General features: G+C 49.4%; 1 protein-coding gene across 1 annotated transcript in view; it reads right to left on the bottom strand.

Moving 5' to 3' along the window:
• LOC142266593 (tyrosinase-like) overlaps positions 1-21,969 on the bottom strand; it is a 132,731-nt gene that overhangs the window by 15,824 nt on the left and 94,938 nt on the right. The window contains exons 4-5 of the mRNA XM_075332312.1: positions 9,461-9,606; positions 993-1,031 (exon numbers count right to left, since the gene is read on the bottom strand). Of these exons, the coding sequence (XP_075188427.1) occupies positions 993-1,031; positions 9,461-9,606 (185 nt within the window). The remainder of the gene's footprint in view (positions 1-992; positions 1,032-9,460; positions 9,607-21,969) is intronic.

Here is a 21,969-nt window from a genome sequence, read left to right as displayed (position 1 = left end):
AGGTGAGGACACAGACAAGTGTTTGTGGTGGCTCCAGGTGATGACACAGACAAGTGTTTGTGGTGGCTCCAGGAGAGGACACAGACAAATCTGTGTGGTGTCTCCAGGTGAGGACACAGACAAGTGTTTGTGGTGGCTCCAGGAGAGGATACAGACAAGTGTGTGTGGCGGCTCCAGGTGAGGACACAGACAAGCGTTTGTGGTGGCTCCAGGTGATGACACAGACAAGTGTTTGTGGTGGCTCCAGGAGAGGACACAGACAAATCTGTGTGGTGTCTCCAGGTGATGACACAGACAAGTGTTTGTGGTGGCTCCAGGAGAGGACACAGACAAATCTGTGTGGTGGCTCCAGGAGAGGATACAGACAAGTGTTTGTGGTGGCTCCAGGTGAGGACACAGACAAGTGTTTGTGGTGGCTCCAGGAGAGGACACAGACAAATGTGTGTGGTGTCTCCAGGTGAGGACACAGACAAGTGTGTGTGGTGGCTCCAGGTGAGGACACAGACAAGTGTGTGTGGTGGCTCCAGGTGAGGACACAGACAAGTGTGTGTGGTGGCTCCAGGTGACGACACAGACAAGTGTGTGTGGCGGCTCAAGGTGAGGACACAGACAAGTGTTTGTGGTGGCTCCAGGTGAGGACACAGACAAGTGTTTGTGGTGGCTCCAGGTGAGGACACAGACAAGTGTGTCTGGCAACTCAAGGAGAGGACACAGACAAGTGTGTGTGGCAACTCCAGGTGAGGACACAGACAAGGTTGTGTTGTCTAAAGTTAAGCATGGTGGTAGGGGCTCATGGTTTGGGGCTGTATGAGTGCTGCTGGATGTGGGGTGCTACAGTTCATTGAGGGAAGGTCACGGTCATATCCCTGTTTTTGGAGATTAGTGGCAGTGAAGAGGAGAGCCAGGTGATGGCAAACAATGCTTCCCCTGACTTCTATAAACGTCAATGTGTGTGTGCGGCTCCCCTTTGGGCCGGGGGCATCAGCCGTTACCTTCGGGATCGTCCCCATTTCTTCTTGCTGTTTCCTCGTCTTAAAGGAATAATTACACGTCAGTCACTGGTAAAAACAACCGGACCTTCTTTATTGTGGCACAGTCTGAATCCGTACTTCAGGTCCTTAGGACCACTCGTCCTGCTCTTAGCTTAGGGGAAACTTCTCTGCTTCTGGTTAACTTGCCCTGGGCACGGTCCTCCAGCAGCTAAGTCCTGTATAACTTCCCCCAGAATCTCTTCTGCGTAGCTACCATGTCTCACTCATGCCCCCGTCCGGGCGCACAGCGTCTACTGGCCAGTACGAGACTCTACCAGGGTTTCTGAGTCCCAACGTCCCACCAGTCCAAGGTCGCCCTGCCACCTGTTCGCTGGGTGAGATCTGGACACCTGGGAGTACCCGCCCTTGTAGGCAGGCCCTGGCACTGGGTCCTGCTATCTGCTTCAGCTCCGGTTGCTTGACTAATTCCTTCCTGCACACATGCTAATACCCTCGGCTTCTCCTGCTCCTGTCTCCGTTTCCCTGGTAACCATCTTGCTGCTCTTTCCTGTGTCCCTGCTAAATCTTGTAAACTATCTAACTGCCACTGACTCCCCACTCCTGCTGCTAGGTCCCTAGTTACCACTTATTCCTATCTTATTACTAATACTACACCTATCCTTACCTTACGTCCTATCCCTGAATTTTCCATCGATAACACGCCTGCCCTGTACCACATCCCCCGCCTATCACAGCACGAGGGGTCAGTATTCTCTATACATGTCACACAGTATTTACACTACATTCGCATACACATTTTCCTACTACCTAGTCTATACCAGCGGTGACCGCGGGGTGGAGCTGAATGGTGGCTGTTGGGGCCCCGCTCACTATGTGTTTGGCAGCTGTGCTCTTGTTGTGGGCTGGCACGCGGGACCTCAGTGGGCTGCTTTTGGCTGGAAAACCCTGTCCCCCTCATTGTACTGATGTTTTCAATCTCTGATCTCTTAGGGAAGTTCGTGAAGATACTCTCCCTACCAGGTTAATTGTCAGGACGTTGAATCGGCTCCTGACCTAGGGTCCTGTACCCCATCGTTCTCGGTACCAGTTCGTTTATTCGACTTTCTGGTGCCGACAGTCCTCCAAGTCTACGTCCGTCACACCCCTGTCCAATGCCTCTGCAACCGGTCCCCGACTCCTCTGGTCCCAGACCACCGTCTGCGACCCAACCTATCGTCTCTCTCTAGCTCCCCGGGAGCTAACACTACAGCTCCTCTCACTTTGAGAGCTCTTACTTACCTCCTCGCTCTTCTGGAGCTAACTAATTTGTCCCCACCCACCAGTCTGCCTGACCCCTAGGTCGGCGGCCCTATCCCGCTAGACCAACTCACTGGTGTGTCTGACAAGTCATGGTGTGGGGTGTTGATTGGGATTTGTGGTGCTGATAGTAGTGACACCGACCGTTGGGAACCTGGAACCATGGGGGGTAGGCCTTGCACCCTTGGTAGAGGATGCAGTTCCCTGTAGCACCCTGATATAGTCATGGGCGCTAAAGATGCACATTTTGTAGATCATTGTTTTCCTATGGACTGTTTGACCTGTATTTTGAGTCATTTCTAGAATAAGTAGTCGGTGATGTGGCTGTAGTCACATTCATCGTCCATCGGACAACTCTCGGTGGATTGGACTTTCCATTTGAACCTTGTGCTTAGTCCTTCCACGTATCATGCATTTGGTACTGAAGCATTTCCGGGCTTCTTTGATCTTGGATATGGTGAATGGGTCCACCACTACCTCCCATGTAAATATTGCATTTAGAGAATGACATAAAAGTGAGTACACCCCTCATCTTTTTGTAAATATGTTATATCTTTTCATGAGACAACAATGAAGATGGTCTGACCCTGTGATACAATGTGCAGTGTCAGTGCGCAGCTTGTATACAATGTTCAGTGTTAGCGTGCAGCTTGTATACAATGTGCAGTGTCAGTGCACAGCTTGTATACAATGTGCAGTGTCAGTGCACAACTTGTTTAACAGAGTAAATAACTCATCACAGCCATTAATGTCTAAACTGCTGGTAACAAACGTGAGTAAACCCCAACTGAAAATGGCCAACTTGTGCCCAATTAGCCATTTTCCCTCCCCAGTCTCATGTGACTTATTAGTGTTACATGGTCTCAGGTGTGAATGGGGAGCAGGTGTGTTACATTCGGTGTTATTGTCACACACTCTCTCATACTGGTCACTTGAAGATTGTCAGCACCCTGAACCTGAGCTGCAGCATGGTGGCCAAGACCATACCGCGGTTTAACCAGACAGGATCTGCTCAGAACAGGCCTTGCCATGGCCGTCCACAAAAGCTGAGTGCACGAGCTCAGTGTCATAACCAGAGGTCATCTGTTCAGAATAGACGTATGAGTGCTGCCAGCATTGCTGCAGAGGTTACAGGGGTGGGGGGGTCCACCTGTCAGTGCTCAGACCATACCCTGCACACTGCAGAAGTTACAGGGGTGGAGGGACAGCCTGTGAGTGTTGAGACCGCACAATGCTTAACATTACCTGCATGGCTGTTGTCCCAGAAGGAAGCCTCTTCAAAAGATGATGCACAAGACAGTTTGCTGAAGACAAGGCCATGGATTCCTGGAACCGTCCTGTGTCTGATGAGACCAAGAGAAACTTATTTGATTCAGATTCTGTCAAGTGTGTGGTGGCTGCAGGTGAGGACAGAGACAAGTGTGTCTGGCAACTCCAGGTGAAGACACAGGCAAGTGTGTGTGGCGGCTTCAGATGAAGACACAGACAAGTGTGTGTGGCGGCTCCAGGTGAGGACACAGACAAGTGTGTGTGGCGGCTCCAGGTGAGGACACAAACAAGTGTGTGTGGCGGCTCCAGGTGAGGACACAGACAAGTGTGTGTGGCGGCTCCAGGTGAGGACACAGACAAGTGTGTCTGACAACTCCAGGTGAGGACACAGACAAGTGTGTGTGGCGGCTCCAGGTGAGGACACAGACAAATGTGTGTGGCGGCTCCAAGTGAGGACACAGACAAGTGTGTGTGGCGGTTCCAGGTGAGGACACAGACAAGTGTTTGTGGTGGCTCCAGGAGAGGACACAGACAAGTGTGTGTGGCGGCTCCAAGTGAGGACACAGACAAGTGTTTGTGGTGGCTCCAGGAGAGGACACAGACAAGTGTGTGTGGCGGCTCCAGGTGAGGACACAGACAAGTGTTTGTGGTGGCTCCAGGTGATGACACAGACAAGTGTTTGTGGTGGCTCCAGGAGAGGACACAGACAAATGTGTGTGGTGTCTCCAGGTGAGGACACAGACAAGTGTGTTTGGTGGCTCCAGGAGAGGATACAGACAAGTGTGTGTGGCAACTCCAGGAGAGGACACAGACAAGTGTGTGTGGCGGCTCCAGGTGAGGACACAGACAAGTGTTTGTGGTGGCTCCAGGTGATGACACAGACAAGTGTTTGTGGTGGCTCCAGGAGAGGACACAGACAAATCTGTGTGGTGTCTCCAGGTGAGGACACAGACAAGTGTTTGTGGTGTCTCCAGGAGAGGACACAGACAAATCTGTGTGGTGGCTCCAGGAGAGGACACAGACAAATCTGTGTGGCGGCTCCAGGTGAGGACACAGACAAGTGTTTGTGGCAGCTCCAGGTGAGGACACAGACAAGTGTGTGTGGCGGCTCCAGGTGAGGACACAAACAAGTGTGTGTGGCGGCTTCAGATGAAGACACAGACAAGTGTGTGTGGCGGCTCCAGGTGAGGACAGAGACAAGTGTGTCTGACAACTCCAGGTGAGGATACAGACAAGTGTGTGTGGCGGCTCCAGGTGAGGACACAGACAAGTGTGTGTGGCGGCTCCAAGTGAGGACACAGACAAGTGTGTGTGGCGGCTCCAGGTGAGGACACAGACAAGTGTTTGTGGTGGCTCCAGGAGAGGACACAGACAAGTGTGTGTGGCGGCTCCAAGTGAGGACACAGACAAGTGTTTGTGGAGGCTCCAGGAGAGGACACAGACAAATCTGTGTGGTGGCTCCAGGAGAGGATACAGACAAGTGTTTGTGGTGGCTCCAGGTGAGGACACAGACAAGTGTGTGTGGCGGCTCCAGATGAAGACACAGACAAGTGTTTGTGGTGGCTCCAGGAGAGGACACAGACAAATGTGTGTGGTGTCTCCAGGTGAGGATACAGACAAGTGTGTGTGGCGGCTCCAGGTGAGGACACAGACAAGTGTGTGTGGCTCCAGGTGAGGACACAGACAAGTGTGTTTGGTGGCTCCAGGAGAGGATACAGACAAGTGTGTGTGGCGGCTCCAGGTGATGACACAGACAAGTGTTTGTGGTGGCTCCAGGTGATGACACAGACAAGTGTTTGTGGTGGCTCCAGGAGAGGACACAGACAAATCTGTGTGGTGTCTCCAGGTGAGGACACAGACAAATCTGTGTGGTGGCTCCAGGAGAGGATACAGACAAGTGTTTGTGGTGGCTCCAGGTGAGGACACAGACAAGTGTTTGTGGTGGCTCCAGGAGAGGACACAGACAAATCTGTGTGGTGGCTCCAGGAGAGGATACAGACAAGTGTTTGTGGTGGCTCCAGGTGAGGACACAGACAAGTGTTTGTGGTGGCTCCAGGAGAGGACACAGACAAATCTGTGTGGTGGCTCCAGGAGAGGATACAGACAAGTGTGTGTGGCGGCTCCAGGTGAGGACACAGACAAGTGTTTGTGGTGGCTCCAGGAGAGGACACAGACAAATGTGTGTGGCGGCTCCAGGTGAGGACACAGACAAGTGTGTGTGGCTCCAGGTGAGGACACAGACAAGTGTGTGTGGTGGCTCCAGGTGAGGACACAGACAAGTGTGTGTGGCTCCAGGTGAGGACACAGACAAGTGTTTGTGGTGGCTCCAGGTGAGGACACAGACAAGTGTGTGTGGTGGCTCCAGGTGAGGACACAGACAAGTGTGTGTGGTGGCTCCAGGTGACGACACAGACAAGTGTGTGTGGCAACTCCAGGTGAGGACACAGACAAGGTTGTGTTGTCTACAGTTAAGCATGGTGGTAGGGGCTCATGGTTTGGGGCTGTATGAGTGCTGCTGGATGTGGGGTGCTACAGTTCATTGAGGGAATGTCATGGTCATATCCCTGTTTTTGGAGATTAGTGGCAGTGAAGAGAGCGCCAGGTGATGGCCGACAATGCTTCCCCTGACTTCTATAAACGTCAATGTGTGTGTGCGGCTCCCCTTTGGGCCGGGGGCATCAGCCGTTACCTTCGGGATCGTCCCCATTTCTTCTTGCTGTTTCCTCGTCTTAGAGGAATAATTACATGTCAGTCACTGGTAAAAAACAACTGACCTTCTTTATTGTGGCACAGTCTGAATCCGTACTTCAGGTCCTTAGGACCACTCGTGCTGCTCTTAGCTTAGGGGAAACTTCTCTGCTTCTGGTTAACTTGCCCTAGGCACGGTCCTCCAGCATCTAAGTCCTGTATAACTTCCCCCAGAATCTCTTCTGCGTAGCTACCATGTCTCACTCATGCCCCCGTCCGGGCGCACAGCGTCTACTGGCCAGTACGAGACTCTACCAGGGTTTCTGAGTCCCAACGTCCCACCAGTCCAAGGTCCCCTGCCGCCTGTTTGCTGGGTGAGATCTGGACACCTGGGGGGGTAACCCCTTGTCGGCAGGCCCTGGCACTGGGTCCTGCTATCTGCTTCAGCTCCGGTTGCTTGACTCACTAATTCCTTCCTGCACACATGCTAATACCCTCAGCTTCTCCTCCTCCGGTCTCCGTTTCCCTGGTAACCACCTTGCTGCTCTTTCCTGTGTTCCTGCTAAATCTTGTAAACTATCTAACTGCCACTGACTCCCCACTCCTGCTGCTAGGTCCCTAGTTACCACTTATTCCTATCTTATTACTAATACTACACCTAACCTTACCCTCCTTCCAATCCCTGAATCTGCATCTATAACACGCCTGCCCTGTACCACATCCCCCGCCTATCACAGCACGAGGGGTCAGTATTCTCTATACATGTCACACAGTATTTACACTACATTCGCATACACATTTTCCTACTACCTAGCCTATACCAGCGGTGACCGCGGGGTGGAGCTGAATGGTGCGCCTGTTCGGCTCTGCTACACCTTATGTCTACCTTGAAGTAGACAGTATAATTTCAGGCACATGCCATTTACACTAACTCCGTCTTTGCAGTAGAGGGCGCTATTCGCCCCCCTCATCCAGCAGCATGAGGTCTGGAGCCCCTTATCTCTATCTAGGAATCTGCATTTAAATGTTGTTTTGTTTCCTTTGGCACTACAGTAGTTAATGCCAGTTTTTCTGTTTGCAGCTCTTCTGACGTTGAGGTCAGCTGCACCTGATCTGTAGCCACGCCCCCTTGTGCTTAAATAGCCAGGTCTCCCAGCATGCTTTGCTGACTGTACAAACCATTTAACAAAACAAAAAAAAGTGTGGCGGAGTATGAGATGGTTTACATGCAGCTTGTAAGATCATGTTCACACTGGCCATAAGACAAAGAAAAACCAAAGCTATGAATAATATAAACATAGACCCTCCTGTAGCTGAATAAAAGCATAGTGCATTAAACAGCCTATGCGTTTTGTGGTCCGTAACGCCCTGGTATTTTAAAGCCCTATAGGGAGGGGGCAATTGATGGTATTGTCCCTGGAAGGATTTTGAGTGTCCAGACTACTACGAGGTCTCCAAGTTGTGTTTTGTCTGTACTGGCAGGGGAATGGGAGCAGCAGCCCTACGCCTGTCTCTCATTCACCTCTATATTTCTTCTGTCTATAGCCTAGAAAGATAATGGCTATGCCAAAACAGTGGTGCTGGACTGTAAAACATATTTTTGCTCTTTTTGAAGCCTTTTGACCCCCCCTAAAGTTGTTTTCTGTGCGTTACGTTTGGCCTCCCATTGAATCCAATGTTGTTCTATAAAGGCTCAGAGTTCAGGTTCGGGTTTGACTCGATAAAGGCTCGTGAACGCACCTCCTGCTCGGCTCATCTGCTCATCTCTAGTCTCTGGGTCTTATAAAGACCCAATAATGCTATGCGAGCAACCAATCACAGTAATGCCAGTAGCCAAGATGGCTACGGCACTATCATGATTGACAGGAAATCCACGCATGTTTACTGACTGATAAAAAACTGAAAATCATGCGGGGTGACGACTCAAGTATGGCGCCCGAGCAGCAGAATACTCGATCAAATATCAAGCTTCTCGAGCATCCTATTTCTTTATCGAGTACCGAGCAGTGCTGAGGACCATCGTCCATCTCTAGATGAGATACTTCCTATCTAGTGAAGTATCAGAGGTGACCATGGCTGACTATTATAATGCCCCCTCTACTTTAGTTCAGAGACACATGCGGATATTGCTGACTCAATCAGGTTTTGCTATTTGAGAAGCCCTGTGAGATGAGCACAGACCTGTGGAGAAGAAGAGACCGGCGCAGATCCTCACCAACAATGGAGTTTTGGGAAGACTCCATTGTTGGAGGACATTCCTGGATTTTTGCATCCCTTGCCCAATGGGAGATACCTCAGGTGCAGGTAAGATACTAATGGCCAGAAGTTCAAAGTAAATGATAATTTATTAAAATAAAATTGAAATAAGCTGTTATTATGCGACATCCACGGAACGAGGACTCCTGAACAGCAGCCATATTGTTGAAGCTGCCACCACACGTATGACGTCCGCCCCTGCACATTGGACATCCCTGCCACATTCTTCAGGATGTCATTAGTTACATTCAGAGTTTGTATTATTGGAGCTTGTGGTTACACATAATCTGGAAACTTATCATATGTGTATCCGAATGCTGAGGATGTCTTAAGAAGGTCTCTATTCCGAAAACAGGGATAAAATGGAACAGGGAAGTCCAGAGGATGCTGTCCAGGGAGGGAGTTCTCTGGAAAGACTTCAGGACATCCATGATGATGTATGACCCAAAACTCAAATATACTGCAGAAAAAAATAAAAAGAATAGTAAATGAGCACTCATCCCCAAACATAGAACAAGGACCAACAACCACAGAACATGAGCCACCAAACACTCATCCTCCAATCTCAGACAATGAGCCATCGAGCACTCATCCTCCAATAGAACATGAGCCATCGAGCACTCATCACACAATCATAGACCATGAGCCACCAAACACTCAACCTCAAATCTCAGACAATGAGCCATCGAGTACTCATCCTCCAATAGAACATGAGCCATTGAGCACTCATCCTCCAATAGAACATGAGCCATCGAGCACTCATCCTCCAATCACAGAACATGAGCCACTGAGCACTCATCCTCCAATCTCAAACCATGAGCCACTGAGCACTCATCCTCCAATCACAGACCATAAGCCACCAAACAAAAGGACAGCTCGGTATTAATATCTCAGGATGCAGGGTGGATGTGGAGGGGCACATACTTTTGTCCATATAATGTAGATAGGTAGATAGATACTTGCCAGTCAACAAAGCTATGGTGCAGAATGAACATGGGGTCATTTGCAGATATGAAGGTGTCGGCCATCGTTCCTCCCATGTAGCTATGCACCCTATTGTGTAGATAAGGGCCGTACATTTCCCCATCTGATGGGTCCAGAAAACCTGAAAGGAGACGACAGATCAATGTTAGTGACCTCAGAGCAGATATCAGGAAAGTGTGAGAATCATCAGCATGTGATTGACCAGACATCACCGCTGCTCTGTAATAATAATCAATGGGCGGAGGAAAGTCGTCACCAGGAAGGACTATGAGGAAGCCCAGAACCTGCCCGGGACTCCATGGAAAAAATGGGTTACGTGATTGGTGAGATAAATGCAAAAAAATGGCCATAATAAGTAACACCTGAGGGAACAACTCAGTAGTGTCCCCCCGGATAGAAGCCAACTCCAGAGAGCATATAACATAGGAGGAGAAAAGGAGACAAGCAGTAATTGTGTTTGAAAAATACATTTTATTAAGTAAAAAGACATGACAATTGGAAATCATAAAATATATATTATTTGGAATAGGTCTGACAGTTTTGTGAAGAACAAGAGTGGTTTATATTGGAGCAAAACTTGCCACACGGGACCAACCAGGTATCGTATATAATGGTTGGAATTTAATACGCCACCAGATCAAGAGACAAGACTATGTTATCACAAGGTGGGGATCCAGAGGGACTTCTAAATAAGATTTAAATATGTGCCTGAAATCAGGTTTCAAAATTGTAAAGTGTCCCCATTGGAACCCACCATGAAATAGAACAAGGGGTTAACTCGGCCGCTGCACAGGTCAACAGTCTACAGGGCGTTTCATATCACAGCATGAATATGCATTCTAGGTGCCCAAGTCTGGAGAAGCCGTGCAGACAGAGCTCCTCCTTATAGTGATCAGCGAGGTGTAGCTTCTCCATATTATAGATCGGTGAGATGTGGCTCCTCCTTCTTAGTTATCGGTAAGGCGTTGCTCCACCTCATTTGTGATTGTGGAGGCAGAGCTCCTCCTTATTAGTGATCAGCGAGGTGTAGCTTCTCCGTATTATAGATCTGTGTGATATATATTTCCTCCTTCTTAGTTATTGGTAAGGCGTTGCTCCACCTCCTTTGTGATTGTGGAGGCATAGCTCCTCCTTATTAGTGATAAGTGAGGTGTAGCTTCTCCGTATTATAGATCTGTGTGATATATATCTCCTCCTTCTTAGTTATCGGTAAGGCATTGCTCCACCTCATTTGTGATTGTGGAGGCAGAGCTCCTCCTTATTAGTGATAAGCGAGGTGTAGCTTCTCCGTTTTATAGATCGGTGAGATGTGGCTCCTCCTTCCTAGTTATCGGTAAGGCATAGCTCCTCCTTATTAGTGATCAGCGAGGTGTAGCTTCTCCATATTATAGATCTGTAGGATATATATCTCCTCCTTCTTAGTTATTGGTAAGGCGTTGTGTTGCGGGCGGGGAGGACGCCGCCGGATGCGCTCGCTAACGCTCGGGTCTGGCGCTGTTGCGGCTGCTGCTCGGTGGCTCGAGCGGTGGGCCGGATCCGGGGACCCGAGTGGCGCTCCTCGCCCGTGAGTGAAAAGGATGACTTGTTTGGGGGATTTAGTCCGTGACGCCACCCATGGGTTGTGGTGAAGATGGGCACCACCGCTGCTGGTGACGGGGATCCCGGGAGCGATGGTAGGGAGCAGCTGGGATGTTGTTTTCTCCCTCCGTGGGTAGGGGTCGTGGTCCCGAGGCCCGGTGGTGTGACGGGGAGGCAGCGTTGGTAAGGTGCAGGGTTGCAGGGACAGTGCGGCGCGGTGCCGGATGGCACGGGTGTACTCACTCAGTAAGAAATGCACAAAGTCCTCGGTAAACCAAACGGCTGGATGGACGGGTCCCGCAGCCGGCTGCAGTGTCTCTCCCCGGACAGGTGATGGCAGCTGTCTTTCCCTGCACCTTTGTGTACTTGTTTGACTACAATGGATCCCCAACGGTAGTCTGCTCCCCGGTGTATGGATGCCGGAGGAGCCCGTTTGCCCGCAGGCGCTGGCCCTTGGGTCTCTAGCCTTAGGCGGTAGCTGTATACCCTCACGGTGTGGGCGGTTGCCTTCTAACGGATCTTTGGCTGTTAGGAAACCCCTGGGGTTCCGGTCACACTCGGATTTGACTATTGTCGGCGGCTCCAAGCCTGGTCGGGGTCCGATGGCCCTGCCAGTGTGTGCTGGCTTCACTTCGCTCCCCGGTCGGCACCGGCGGGCCGTCGCCCGTCCCCGGTCCTACGGTTCCGTGTTGATTCACCACTCCTGCAGACGGCCACCACCGTCTGCCAACCTTGCTGTCAGTGCCTGGGCCACAAACCCAGACACCCTTCACTTCACTCCTCTCACTTCAACCTCCTAAACTGAACTGTCACTTTTCCCGCCTCCAGGCCTGTGAACTCCTCGGTGGGCGGGGCCAACCGCTTGGCTCCGCCCCATCTGGTGTTGACATCAGACCCTGGAGGGAGGCAACAAGGGTTTTGTGTTTTGGCTGGTGTCCCTGTCTAATGGGGGGGGGGGTGTTTGTGTGTTATCTGTGACAACCTGGCTAGGCAAGGGCGCCACATCTCCGTATTATAGATCGGTGAGATGTGGCTTCTCCTTCTTAGTTATTGGTAAGGCATTGCTCCACCTCATTTGTGATTATGGAGGCATAACTCCTCCCTATTAGTGATTAGATGTATCTACTGATCATTAGTGATATGTGAGGTGCAGCTCCTCCTTATTAGTGATCAGTGAGGTGTAGCTCCTCCTTATTAGTGAATGGTGAGGCATAGCTCCTCCTTATTAGTGATTAGATGTATCTACCGATCATTAGTGATCAGTGAGGTGCAGCTCCTCCTTATTGGTGATCAGTGAGGTGCAGCTCCTCCTTATTAGTGATCTGTGTGGTGTAGCTCCTCCTTATTAGTGATCAGTGAGGTGCAGCTCATCCTTATTAGTGATTAGTGAGGTTTAGCTCCTTATTAGTGAATGGTGAGGCATAGCTCCTCCTTATTAGTGATTAGATGTATCTACCGATCATTAGTGATCAGTGAGGTGCAGCTCCTCCTTATTAGTGATTAGTGAGGTTTAGCTCCTCCTTATTAGTGATCAGTGAGGCATAGCTCCTCCTTATTAGTGATTAGATGTATCTACCGATTATTAGTGATCAGTGAGGTGCAGCTCCTCCTTATTACTGATCAGTGAGGTGCAGCTCCTCCTTATTAGTGATCAGTGAGGTGTAGCTCCTCCTTATTAGTGAATGGTGAGGCATAGCTCCTCCTTATTAGTGATTAGATGTATCTACCGATCATTAGTGATCAGTGAGGTGCAGCTCCTCCTTATTAGTGATCTGTGTGGTGTAGCTCCTCCTTATTAGTGATCAGTGAGGTGCAGCTCCTCCTTATTAGTGATCTGTGTGGTGTAGCTCCTCCTTATTAGTGATCAGTGAGGTGCAGCTCCTCCTTATTAGTGATCTGTGTGGTGTAGCTCCTCCTTATTAGTGATCAGTGAGGTGCAGCTCCTCCTTATTAGTGATCAGTGAGGTGTAGCTCCTTCTTATTTGTGAATGGTGAGGCATAACTCCTCCTTATTAGTGATTAGATGTATCTACCGATCATTAGTGATCAGTGAGGTGTAGCTCCTCCTTATTAGTGATCAGTGAGGTGTAGCTTCTCCTTATTAGTGAATGGTGAGGCATAGCTCCTCCTAATTAGTGATTAGATGTATCTACCGATCATTAGTGATCTGTGAGGTGCAGCTCCTCCTTATTAGTGATCAGTGTGGTGTAGCTCCTCCTTATTAGTGATCTGTGTGGTGTAGCTCCTCCTTATTAGTGATCTGTGTGGTGTAGCTCCTCCTTATTAGTGATCAGTGAGGTGCAGCTCCTCCTTATTAGTGATCTGTGTGGTGTAGCTCCTCCTTATTAGTGATCAGTGAGGTGCAGCTCCTCCTTATTAGTGATCAGTGAGGTGCAGCTCCTCCTTATTAGTGATCAGTGAGGTGCAGCTCCTCCTTATTAGTGATCAGTGAGGTGCAGCTCCTCCTTATTAGTGATCAGTGAGGCATAACTCCTCCTTATTAGTGATTAGATGTATCTACCGATCATTAGTGATCAGTGAGGTGTAGCTCCTCCTTATTAGTGATCAGTGAGGTGTAGCTCCTCCTTATTAGTGATCAGTGAGGTGCAGCTCCTCCTTATTAGTGATCAGTGAGGTGCAGCTCCTCCTTATTAGTGATCAGTGAGGTGCAGCTCCTCCTTATTAGTGATCTGTGAGGTGCAGCTCCTCCTTATTAGTGATCAGTGAGGCATAACTCCTCCTTATTGGTGATTAGATGTATCTACTGATCATTAGTGATCTGTGAGGTGCAGATTCCAGGATGTGATGACTGCATATATCAGGATACAATCTGATGAACAGTCCGGATTTCATACACAGTAGGTCTGTGGGTGACCATAGTGGACCCGCGAGCATCCTACAGCTTTGCACTTGTCTTATGTAACATTATTAGTGATGGGGAGCATGCTCACCACTGCTCGCTAATCCTATGAGCATCAGGTGCTCGGGCATACACATTACTCGATGGAGTATCGCGGGTGCTCGAGCGCCATTCTTGAGTCTCCGCCCTGCATGTTTGGCGGCTGTTATACAGCCAATCAACATGCAGGGATTGCCAGCTGTACACGGTAGTGCCGTAGCCATGTTGGCTTCTGGCATTACTGTGATGGGCAGGCCGCATTGTATCATCAGGTCTTACAGTTATGCGCAAAAGTGTTGGAACCCTTGAAATTGTTGTAAAACATGAAGCATTTCTCTCAGAAAATTATTACAATTACACTCGTTTTGTTACACACGGTTATTTCCTTTCTGGGTTTTGGAACAGCACAAAAATCTCAGAACCTCCAAAATCAACTGACCCAAAAAAGGATGAAGTTAAATAATCTTTATTACACTCAAAATACATATACCAATATTAAAAATAATCAGTCATGTTTGTATCTTCAACCTAACGTATCTGGTGTGCCAGCATCACCCTGCTGAGGTCCACACCTGGTGTGCCAGCATCACCCTGCTGAGGTCCACACCTGGTGTGCCAGCATCACCCTGCTGAGGTCTACACCTGTTGTGTCTGTGCCATCCTGCTGAGGTTCACACCTGTTGTGTCTGTGCCATCCTGCTGAGGTTCACACCTGTTGTGTCTGCATCACCCTACTGAGGTTCACACCTGTTGTGCCTGCACTGTCCTGCTGAGGTCCACGCCCATTGTGCCTGCACCATCCTGCTGAGGTCCACACCTATTGTGCCCGCATCACCATGCTATGTCTCATGCCTGCTGCACCTGGTCACCTGAGCTTGATGACCCGTATCTGCTGGTACCTGTCCTGCCTGTTCTCTTCCAGACTGTGCCCCTTGTGCTCCCCAGTTTGTGTTGTTCTCCCGATCCTGCAGTCACCCTGCTCCGCTCTGCAGCCACAGTCCTGGGTTAGTGCCCTGGGAGTGGCACCTGGCATTCTGCCTCACAGTGGATGCTTAGTTAAGCCCCTCCCACTAAACGGTAAGCCTGGGTTTCCCCTGTGGTCCAGTGGGTCCCCTCCCCCTGCTTGCCGCCTCATCCCCGGCAGTGAGTGTTACAATGGTTTTTGGTGCAGAAAGTGAGAATATTTCTGTCCTGGTGAACAGTGGAGCAGGGGCCAACATGGTGCATTCTCATTATGCTCGGACCCACGGTTTTCCTAACGAGATCTGTTCTCATCTTGGCCATGGATGCTGCTCCTCTGAGCCAGAGACGTTTATTCCAAGTCGTGCATAATGTGAACTTGCACATAGGGACTCTTCACAAAGTTCTACTGTCCTGCTCTGTCTTGCAGACTCTACACACTTCTATCATTTTGGGTCTTCCCTGGCTGATGAAACACAATCCTGTGATTGATTGGCGGTCTAGAGTAGTTATCAGTAGGGGCAGTTTTTATGAAAATAACTCTTTGTATACTTCTATCACTACCGTCCAATCTTGAGGGTCCTGAGACCCCTCGTAGAAAGGGGGGTACTGTCATAAGGGTCTCCAGTCTTTGGGAGACGTGTGACAGGTTTGGGATCTAACTTTTATATTGCCTTGTGAGACTCTGGGTTTTTCAATGTATTTGCTTTCTTTTGGCGCAGCAAGGGTTAAGGACTTTTTCCTTGCTGATAGTTCCTGGTTAGTTCAATCTCAGGTACAGAGGGTTTGTGACCACTTCCCTTCCCATTCTGAACTGACCGCTGTGGACAGAGGAAGCATTGGAAGCTGTTGGAGCCATGTCGCCTGCAGCCCTGGTGTTTTCTACAGCAGAGCAGTTTGTTGGACATCCTTCTTGTCTATATTCCCCTGTCTGTCCTCCTTCCCCTGTGTCTTATTACTGCAGTGGTGAAGTCTAGTGCACTCACTGGCCTTTTCACTAGCTAGGGTGAGTGGACAGACAACTAAGGACTAGGCACGTGACGGCAGCGGGATGAAGGACCTGCAAAGGGACCTTAGGGAGCTCAGGGAGAAGACACAGGTTAGTGTCAAGAGGTGATATGTCTAACCTCTCCCTACCGTAAGGGCTTTCGTACCCCCTTAACATTGCCATTGTAACTTCTGTGCTGCGCCGTGTGCCAGACACCCCCTTGTCTGTGCATGAAAGAACGGCAATTAGTGTCTCAAGAATAAGATGATGAGACACAGTTGCCAACAAGTAATGTTGTTAAGTCAACAAGACAAGTCAGGATGACAGAATGCGGAAGTGGAAGACGAGGTGGTGGACGATGAAATTGCTGACCCAACCTGGGAAGGTGCCAAAAAAAGTAAGGACAGCAGCGCAGAGAGGGGGGATTGACAGCACCGCAACAGGCAGGAATAGGTGGTGGCGTGGCCTGAGGGAGATGGCATGGCCAGAGGAAGAATAACATCCACATGCAGCAAGTTCCCAGGCCAAGGGTTAGGTGTTCCACAGTCTGGTGCTTTTATCAAGAATGTGAGGATGATAAATGGTTATTTGCAGCCTGTGACCACCACCAGCCTGGCCACCACCAGCATGCTCTGATTTGGGTGCACACATCAAGGGTATATGTCTTCTTAATTGCCTGAGGCCAAATCTAATAGAGAACCCATGCACGGAATGAGCCACGCTTACCATGGTAGTACTTGATCAAAGCAGAACTTGTTTTATTTTATTGAGGAAGTATCACACTTATATTACAGTCTCTCTTTGAGCTTCCCACATTGTATGCATTCAGTTATTATAGGTCAATCTGCAACTAACGTCTCATGTGGATCTATATTGCTATAATTATAATGTTTCCAAGCTGTTTTCTGTTTTCTAATATATGTGGCAGAATGAATGGTGTCCTTCAAAAGTGCAACTCATTTTCAGAAAACAAGCGCTCATATGACTAAACCGACGGAAAAATAATAAAGCTATGGCTCTTGAAAGGAGGGGAGAAAAAAACTAAAACGAAAAATTGCAAGGTGGTGAAGGGGTTAACGACTGACATGGTGACATTTACCTGACGGCACACTAGGTGACCCTTGTGGAGTCCAGGACCAAGTCAGACCCTGGGACGGCACACGTGCCATGACGTCAAGGATTGCGGGCTCTAATTCCATCATGGTTTCCTCCACCGGTTTCTGTTCCTCCACCTCCTTCTCCTCCATCTCCAAATTGCCATCTCAGAGCACAGTTCCATATCGGTGGAAAGCTGTAAGCTCTGCGGCATGGCCTCTGTGAATCGGCAACAGGCTCTGCTAAAACCAATTTGCTTAGTTGACAAACCGCACACCACCACAGAGTTGGGGAAAGCTCTAAAGGCTGCTTTACACGAGTCAATCCATCGTGCGATTTATTTGGCAAAGTCTTTTTTTTTTTTTTTTGGATCGCTGATAGGTAGTTGTCCATGTGTCACACGTTGAGTGTTGTCAAACGACAACAAAACGCTCATCGATATATTGATTGGCCATGGCGGACGTCCAAAAGGCTTCACACATGTTTTCCTTTGTACAATCTGTCTTTTGTATGGGCGTAATTAGGCAAACTATACAGCCCTCCGTGACGTTGTCTGGATTGTTGCACGCCCTGAATTCTTCTGACCTGCTCAATCCAGTTCTGCTAATGTGGTTGATTGGTTACATCCCATATATATAGTTTCGCTTCTGCGCCTGTCTTTGTTGCCTCGTGTGTCCTTAGCATCAATCTTGTTTGTGGTCTGTTTTATGACGCATTCAGAGTATCTATCCTCCAAAGGTGGGTAACATTAGGTTTTGTATGGTTTTTTTATTGTGTCATTTAGCCGTTCTCAATTTTTTTTTTCTTTTTAATGTTTATTTTTTCTGGTTATTTGTGTATGTTTTATCGTGTATTATGTTTTTTGAAACATAATAATGTTTTTATGTTTTTTTTTTTGTTCATTTTTTTATTTAAAAAAAAAAAAAAAATTTAATTTTTTTCATTTCCAGAATTTGGAGGCAAAGGTAATTGTGAACTAAATAAACGCTTTCCAAAATCAGTTTGTTCTAAAACGCCACCATCGGAAACACGGCCATTTATTCCTACATCCACTGTTAAATATTCATAATTTGCATTAACAACTGCAAATAAAATTATACTAAAGAAACCTTTATAGTTATAAAAAAAAGAACCACTATTTGGGGGTTTAATTATTCTTATGTGCTTGCCATCAATCGCACCACCACAGCAGGGAAATTGCCACCTCGTCGCAAAATTCTGAGCTATATCAGACCATTCTGAAGTTGTCTTGGGGAAAGGCATGAAATCTGCTAACGCATGTATTATTGCCTGACAAGTCTCCGGAATTAAGGAACTTAATAGGGATCTCGAAATACCGGCAGAATATTGTAGATCAGTGAGGCTACGGCCTGTGGCAAGATAACGCAAAGTCACCAGCAACCTTTCTTCCGCAGGAACAGCCTTACGCATTAAAGTATCTCTGCGCTTTATGTATGGGCTGATACGCGTCAGGACTAATGAGAAAGATTCTTCCGCCATACGTAGATAGTTGCGGTAATCATGCGGATTGCGTTCCTGTAAATCATGCACTAGACGCACGTGGGATATCTCATCCCTTCGAAGCAGCCATTGGCGTGACCATAATCTTTTGGGGCGAGGATTCATACGTGTATTTTGGTCCATTTCCTCCTCCTCCTGCAATATCTCGGTCATAAGGAGACCCACAGATAAAATGTTTCGACATTGCTGAACATCCTGATACCTTAAATTATATAAAACACACACATTATAATGATGCAAAATGTCGATGTAGATCCATAAAGGAAAGATTGGCATATAACAACTTACCACAAAAAAGGTATACAAGGAGTGAGGTCGGAAAATCCAGCGAACAAACTAACGTAAGAAAAATTAGGAGTAATGCACTATAAAACACTGTGCATGACGCCAAGGATGAATGTTCACACATGACTACAGCGCCGTCTTTTATAACAGTAATAACCAATCAAAACGCATCTGCTACAACCAATCAGATTAGATTAGGCATGATTATTTAAAACCACAAATACGCCCTGAACGTTTACTGATGTCACAAACAACTACGAGGATGGCCGATTACACGGTGTCACACTTTGCGTTGTGTCGTTCATTAAGACTAAACTGACCGATTTTATGGAATTAAACGATGAGTACACGATGGCCGAATTTCAAACGATTAGGCATCGGTTGGACTCGCAAGGAGCTGTCACATGAGGAGATGTCGTTACGAATGACGGAAGTGCGTCACAAAATCTGTGACCCCAACGATGCATCGCACAATAGATCGACTCGTGTAAAGCAGCCTTTATACTCCAGACAGATCCGTGGCTCTTGCCGCTGAACCCTCAACCAGGAATGGTCCTGTGTGTATAACCTGGTGGCTGCTCTGAAGCTGGGCCAGCTGGCACACGTACAATGTCTGGCCCACATGCTCATCCTACTAGTTCAGTGGTTTGTGAAAACATACCCAAATTTGCCTGAGCTACTTGTGAAGGTGTGCCGCGTGTGCACCCATTTCCACCAGTCACCTACAGGTGCTGCTGGTCTGGCAGTGCTGCAGAGCTTACAAGTTCCAGCTCAGTCTGGTGTGCAGCGTGGCCATGAGCTGGAACTCAACATTGCATACAGTATATTGGCAAGGCTTTGTGAGCAGCAGAGAGCCGAACGTGAATATGAGCTACAACATGCCCATCGGTATTCTGGTCAGCCACCACACATAAGAATTGGTGAGGGGCCATTTATGTCTTACATCTGTGAGGTTCCACAAAAGGAATCAACTAAGATGAGCGGAGATGATGCCATTGTCAGCCTAACCATCCCACGTTTGTGTCTACTCAAACGTTCGCTGCTCACAATTAAAGAGGAAGCTTTGCATGTGGACTTTGTGGAGATGCAGGAAGGAAGTACACAGGGTGATACTACCAAGCCCATACCATCTTCACAGCGTGGATTGGGTGATAATGAGGAGGAAGAGGAGAAGGAACAGGAGATGGCTGCCAGCACCACAGAGGCTACGACCCACACCAGCTTCATCCTGTCTGTTCAGCATGGATGGCCTGAAGAGGAGGAGCATGAGGAGGAGAGGGAGGAGGAAGATGAGATGGCTGCCAGCACCACAGAGGCCACGACCCACACCAGCTTCATCCTGTCTGTTCAGCATGGATGGCCTGAAGAGGAGGAGCATGAGGAGGAGAGGGAGGAGGAAGAGGAGATGGCTGCCAGCACCACAGAAGCTACGACCCACACCAGCTTCATCCTGTCTGTGCAGCATGAATGGCCTGAAGAGGAGGAGCATGAGGAGGAGAGGGAGGAGGAAGAGGAGATGGCTGCCAGCACCACAGAGGCCACGACCCACACCAGCTTCATCCTGTCTGTGCAGCATGAATGGCCTGAAGAGGAGGAGCATGAGGAGGAGAGGGAGGAGGAAGAGGAGATGGCTGCCAGCACCACAGAAGCTACGACCCACACCAGCTTCATCCTGTCTGTTCAGCATGGATGGCCTGAAGAGGAGGAGCATGAGGAGGAGAGGGAGGAGGAAGAGGAGATGGCTGCCAGCACCACAGAGGCTACGACCCACACCAGCTTCATCCTGTCTGTTCAGCATGAATGGCCTGAAGAGGAGGAGCATGAGGAGGAGAGGGAGGAGGAAGAGGAGATGGCTGCCAGCACCACAGAGGCTACGACCCACACCAGCTTCATCCTGTCTGTGCAGCATGAATGGCCTGAAGAGGAGGAGCATGAGGAGGAGAGGGAGGAGGAAGAGGAGATGGCTGCCAGCACCACAGAGGCTAGGACCCACACCAGCTTCATCCTGTCTGTGCAGCATGGATGGCCTGAAGAGGAGGAGCATGAGGAGGAGAAGGAGGAGGAAGAGGAGATGGCTGCCAGCACCACAGAGGCTACGACCCACACCAGCTTCATCCTGTCTGTGCAGCATGAATGGCCTGAAGAGGAGGAGCATGAGGAGGAGAAGGAGGAGGAAGAGGAGATGGCTGCCAGCACCACAGAGGCCACGACCCACACCAGCTTCATCCTGTCTGTTCAGCATGGATGGCCTGAAGAGGAGGAGCATGAGGAGGAGAGGGAGGAGGAAGAGGAGATGATTGCCAGCACCACAGAGGCTACGACCCACACCAGCTTCATCCTGTCTGTTCAGCATGGATGGCCTGAAGAGGAGGAGCATGAGGAGGAGAGGGAGGAGGAAGAGGAGATGGCTGCCAGCACCACAGAGGCCACGACCCACACCAGCTTCATCCTGTCTGTTCAGCATGGATGGCCTGAAGAGGAGGAGCATGAGGAGGAGAGGGAGGAGGAAGAGGAGATGGCTGCCAGCACCACAGAGGCTACGACCCACACCAGCTTCATCCTGTCTGTTCAGCATGGATGGCCTGAAGAGGAGGAGCATGAGGAGGAGAGGGAGGAGGAAGAGGAGATGGCTGCCAGCACCACAGAAGCTACGACCCACACCAGCTTCATCCTGTCTGTTCAGCATGGATGGCCTGAAGAGGAGGAGCATGAGGAGGAGAGGGAGGAGGAAGAGGAGATGGCTGCCAGCACCACAGAGGCTGCGACCCACACCAGCTTCATCCTGTCTGTGCAGCATGAATGGCCTGAAGAGGAGGAGCATGAGGAGGAGAGGGAGGAGGAAGAGGAGATGGCTGCCAGCACCACAGAGGCCACGACCCACACCAGCTTCATCCTGTCTGTTCAGCATGGATGGCCTGAAGAGGAGGAGCATGAGGAGGAGAGGGAGGAGGAAGAGGAGATGGCTGCCAGCACCACAGAAGCTACGACCCACACCAGCTTCATCCTGTCTGTGCAGCATGAATGGCCTGAAGAGGAGGAGCATGAGGAGGAGAGGGAGGAGGAAGAGGAGATGGCTGCCAGCACCACAGAGGCTACGACCCACACCAGCTTCATCCTGTCTGTGCAGCATGAATGGCCTGAAGAGGAGGAGCATGAGG

This window comes from Anomaloglossus baeobatrachus, chromosome 1 (assembly GCF_048569485.1).
Source record: "Anomaloglossus baeobatrachus isolate aAnoBae1 chromosome 1, aAnoBae1.hap1, whole genome shotgun sequence".
In the NCBI taxonomy this organism is placed as follows: Eukaryota; Metazoa; Chordata; class Amphibia; order Anura; family Aromobatidae; genus Anomaloglossus; species Anomaloglossus baeobatrachus.
This window is presented reverse-complemented; position numbering and strand designations above follow the sequence as displayed.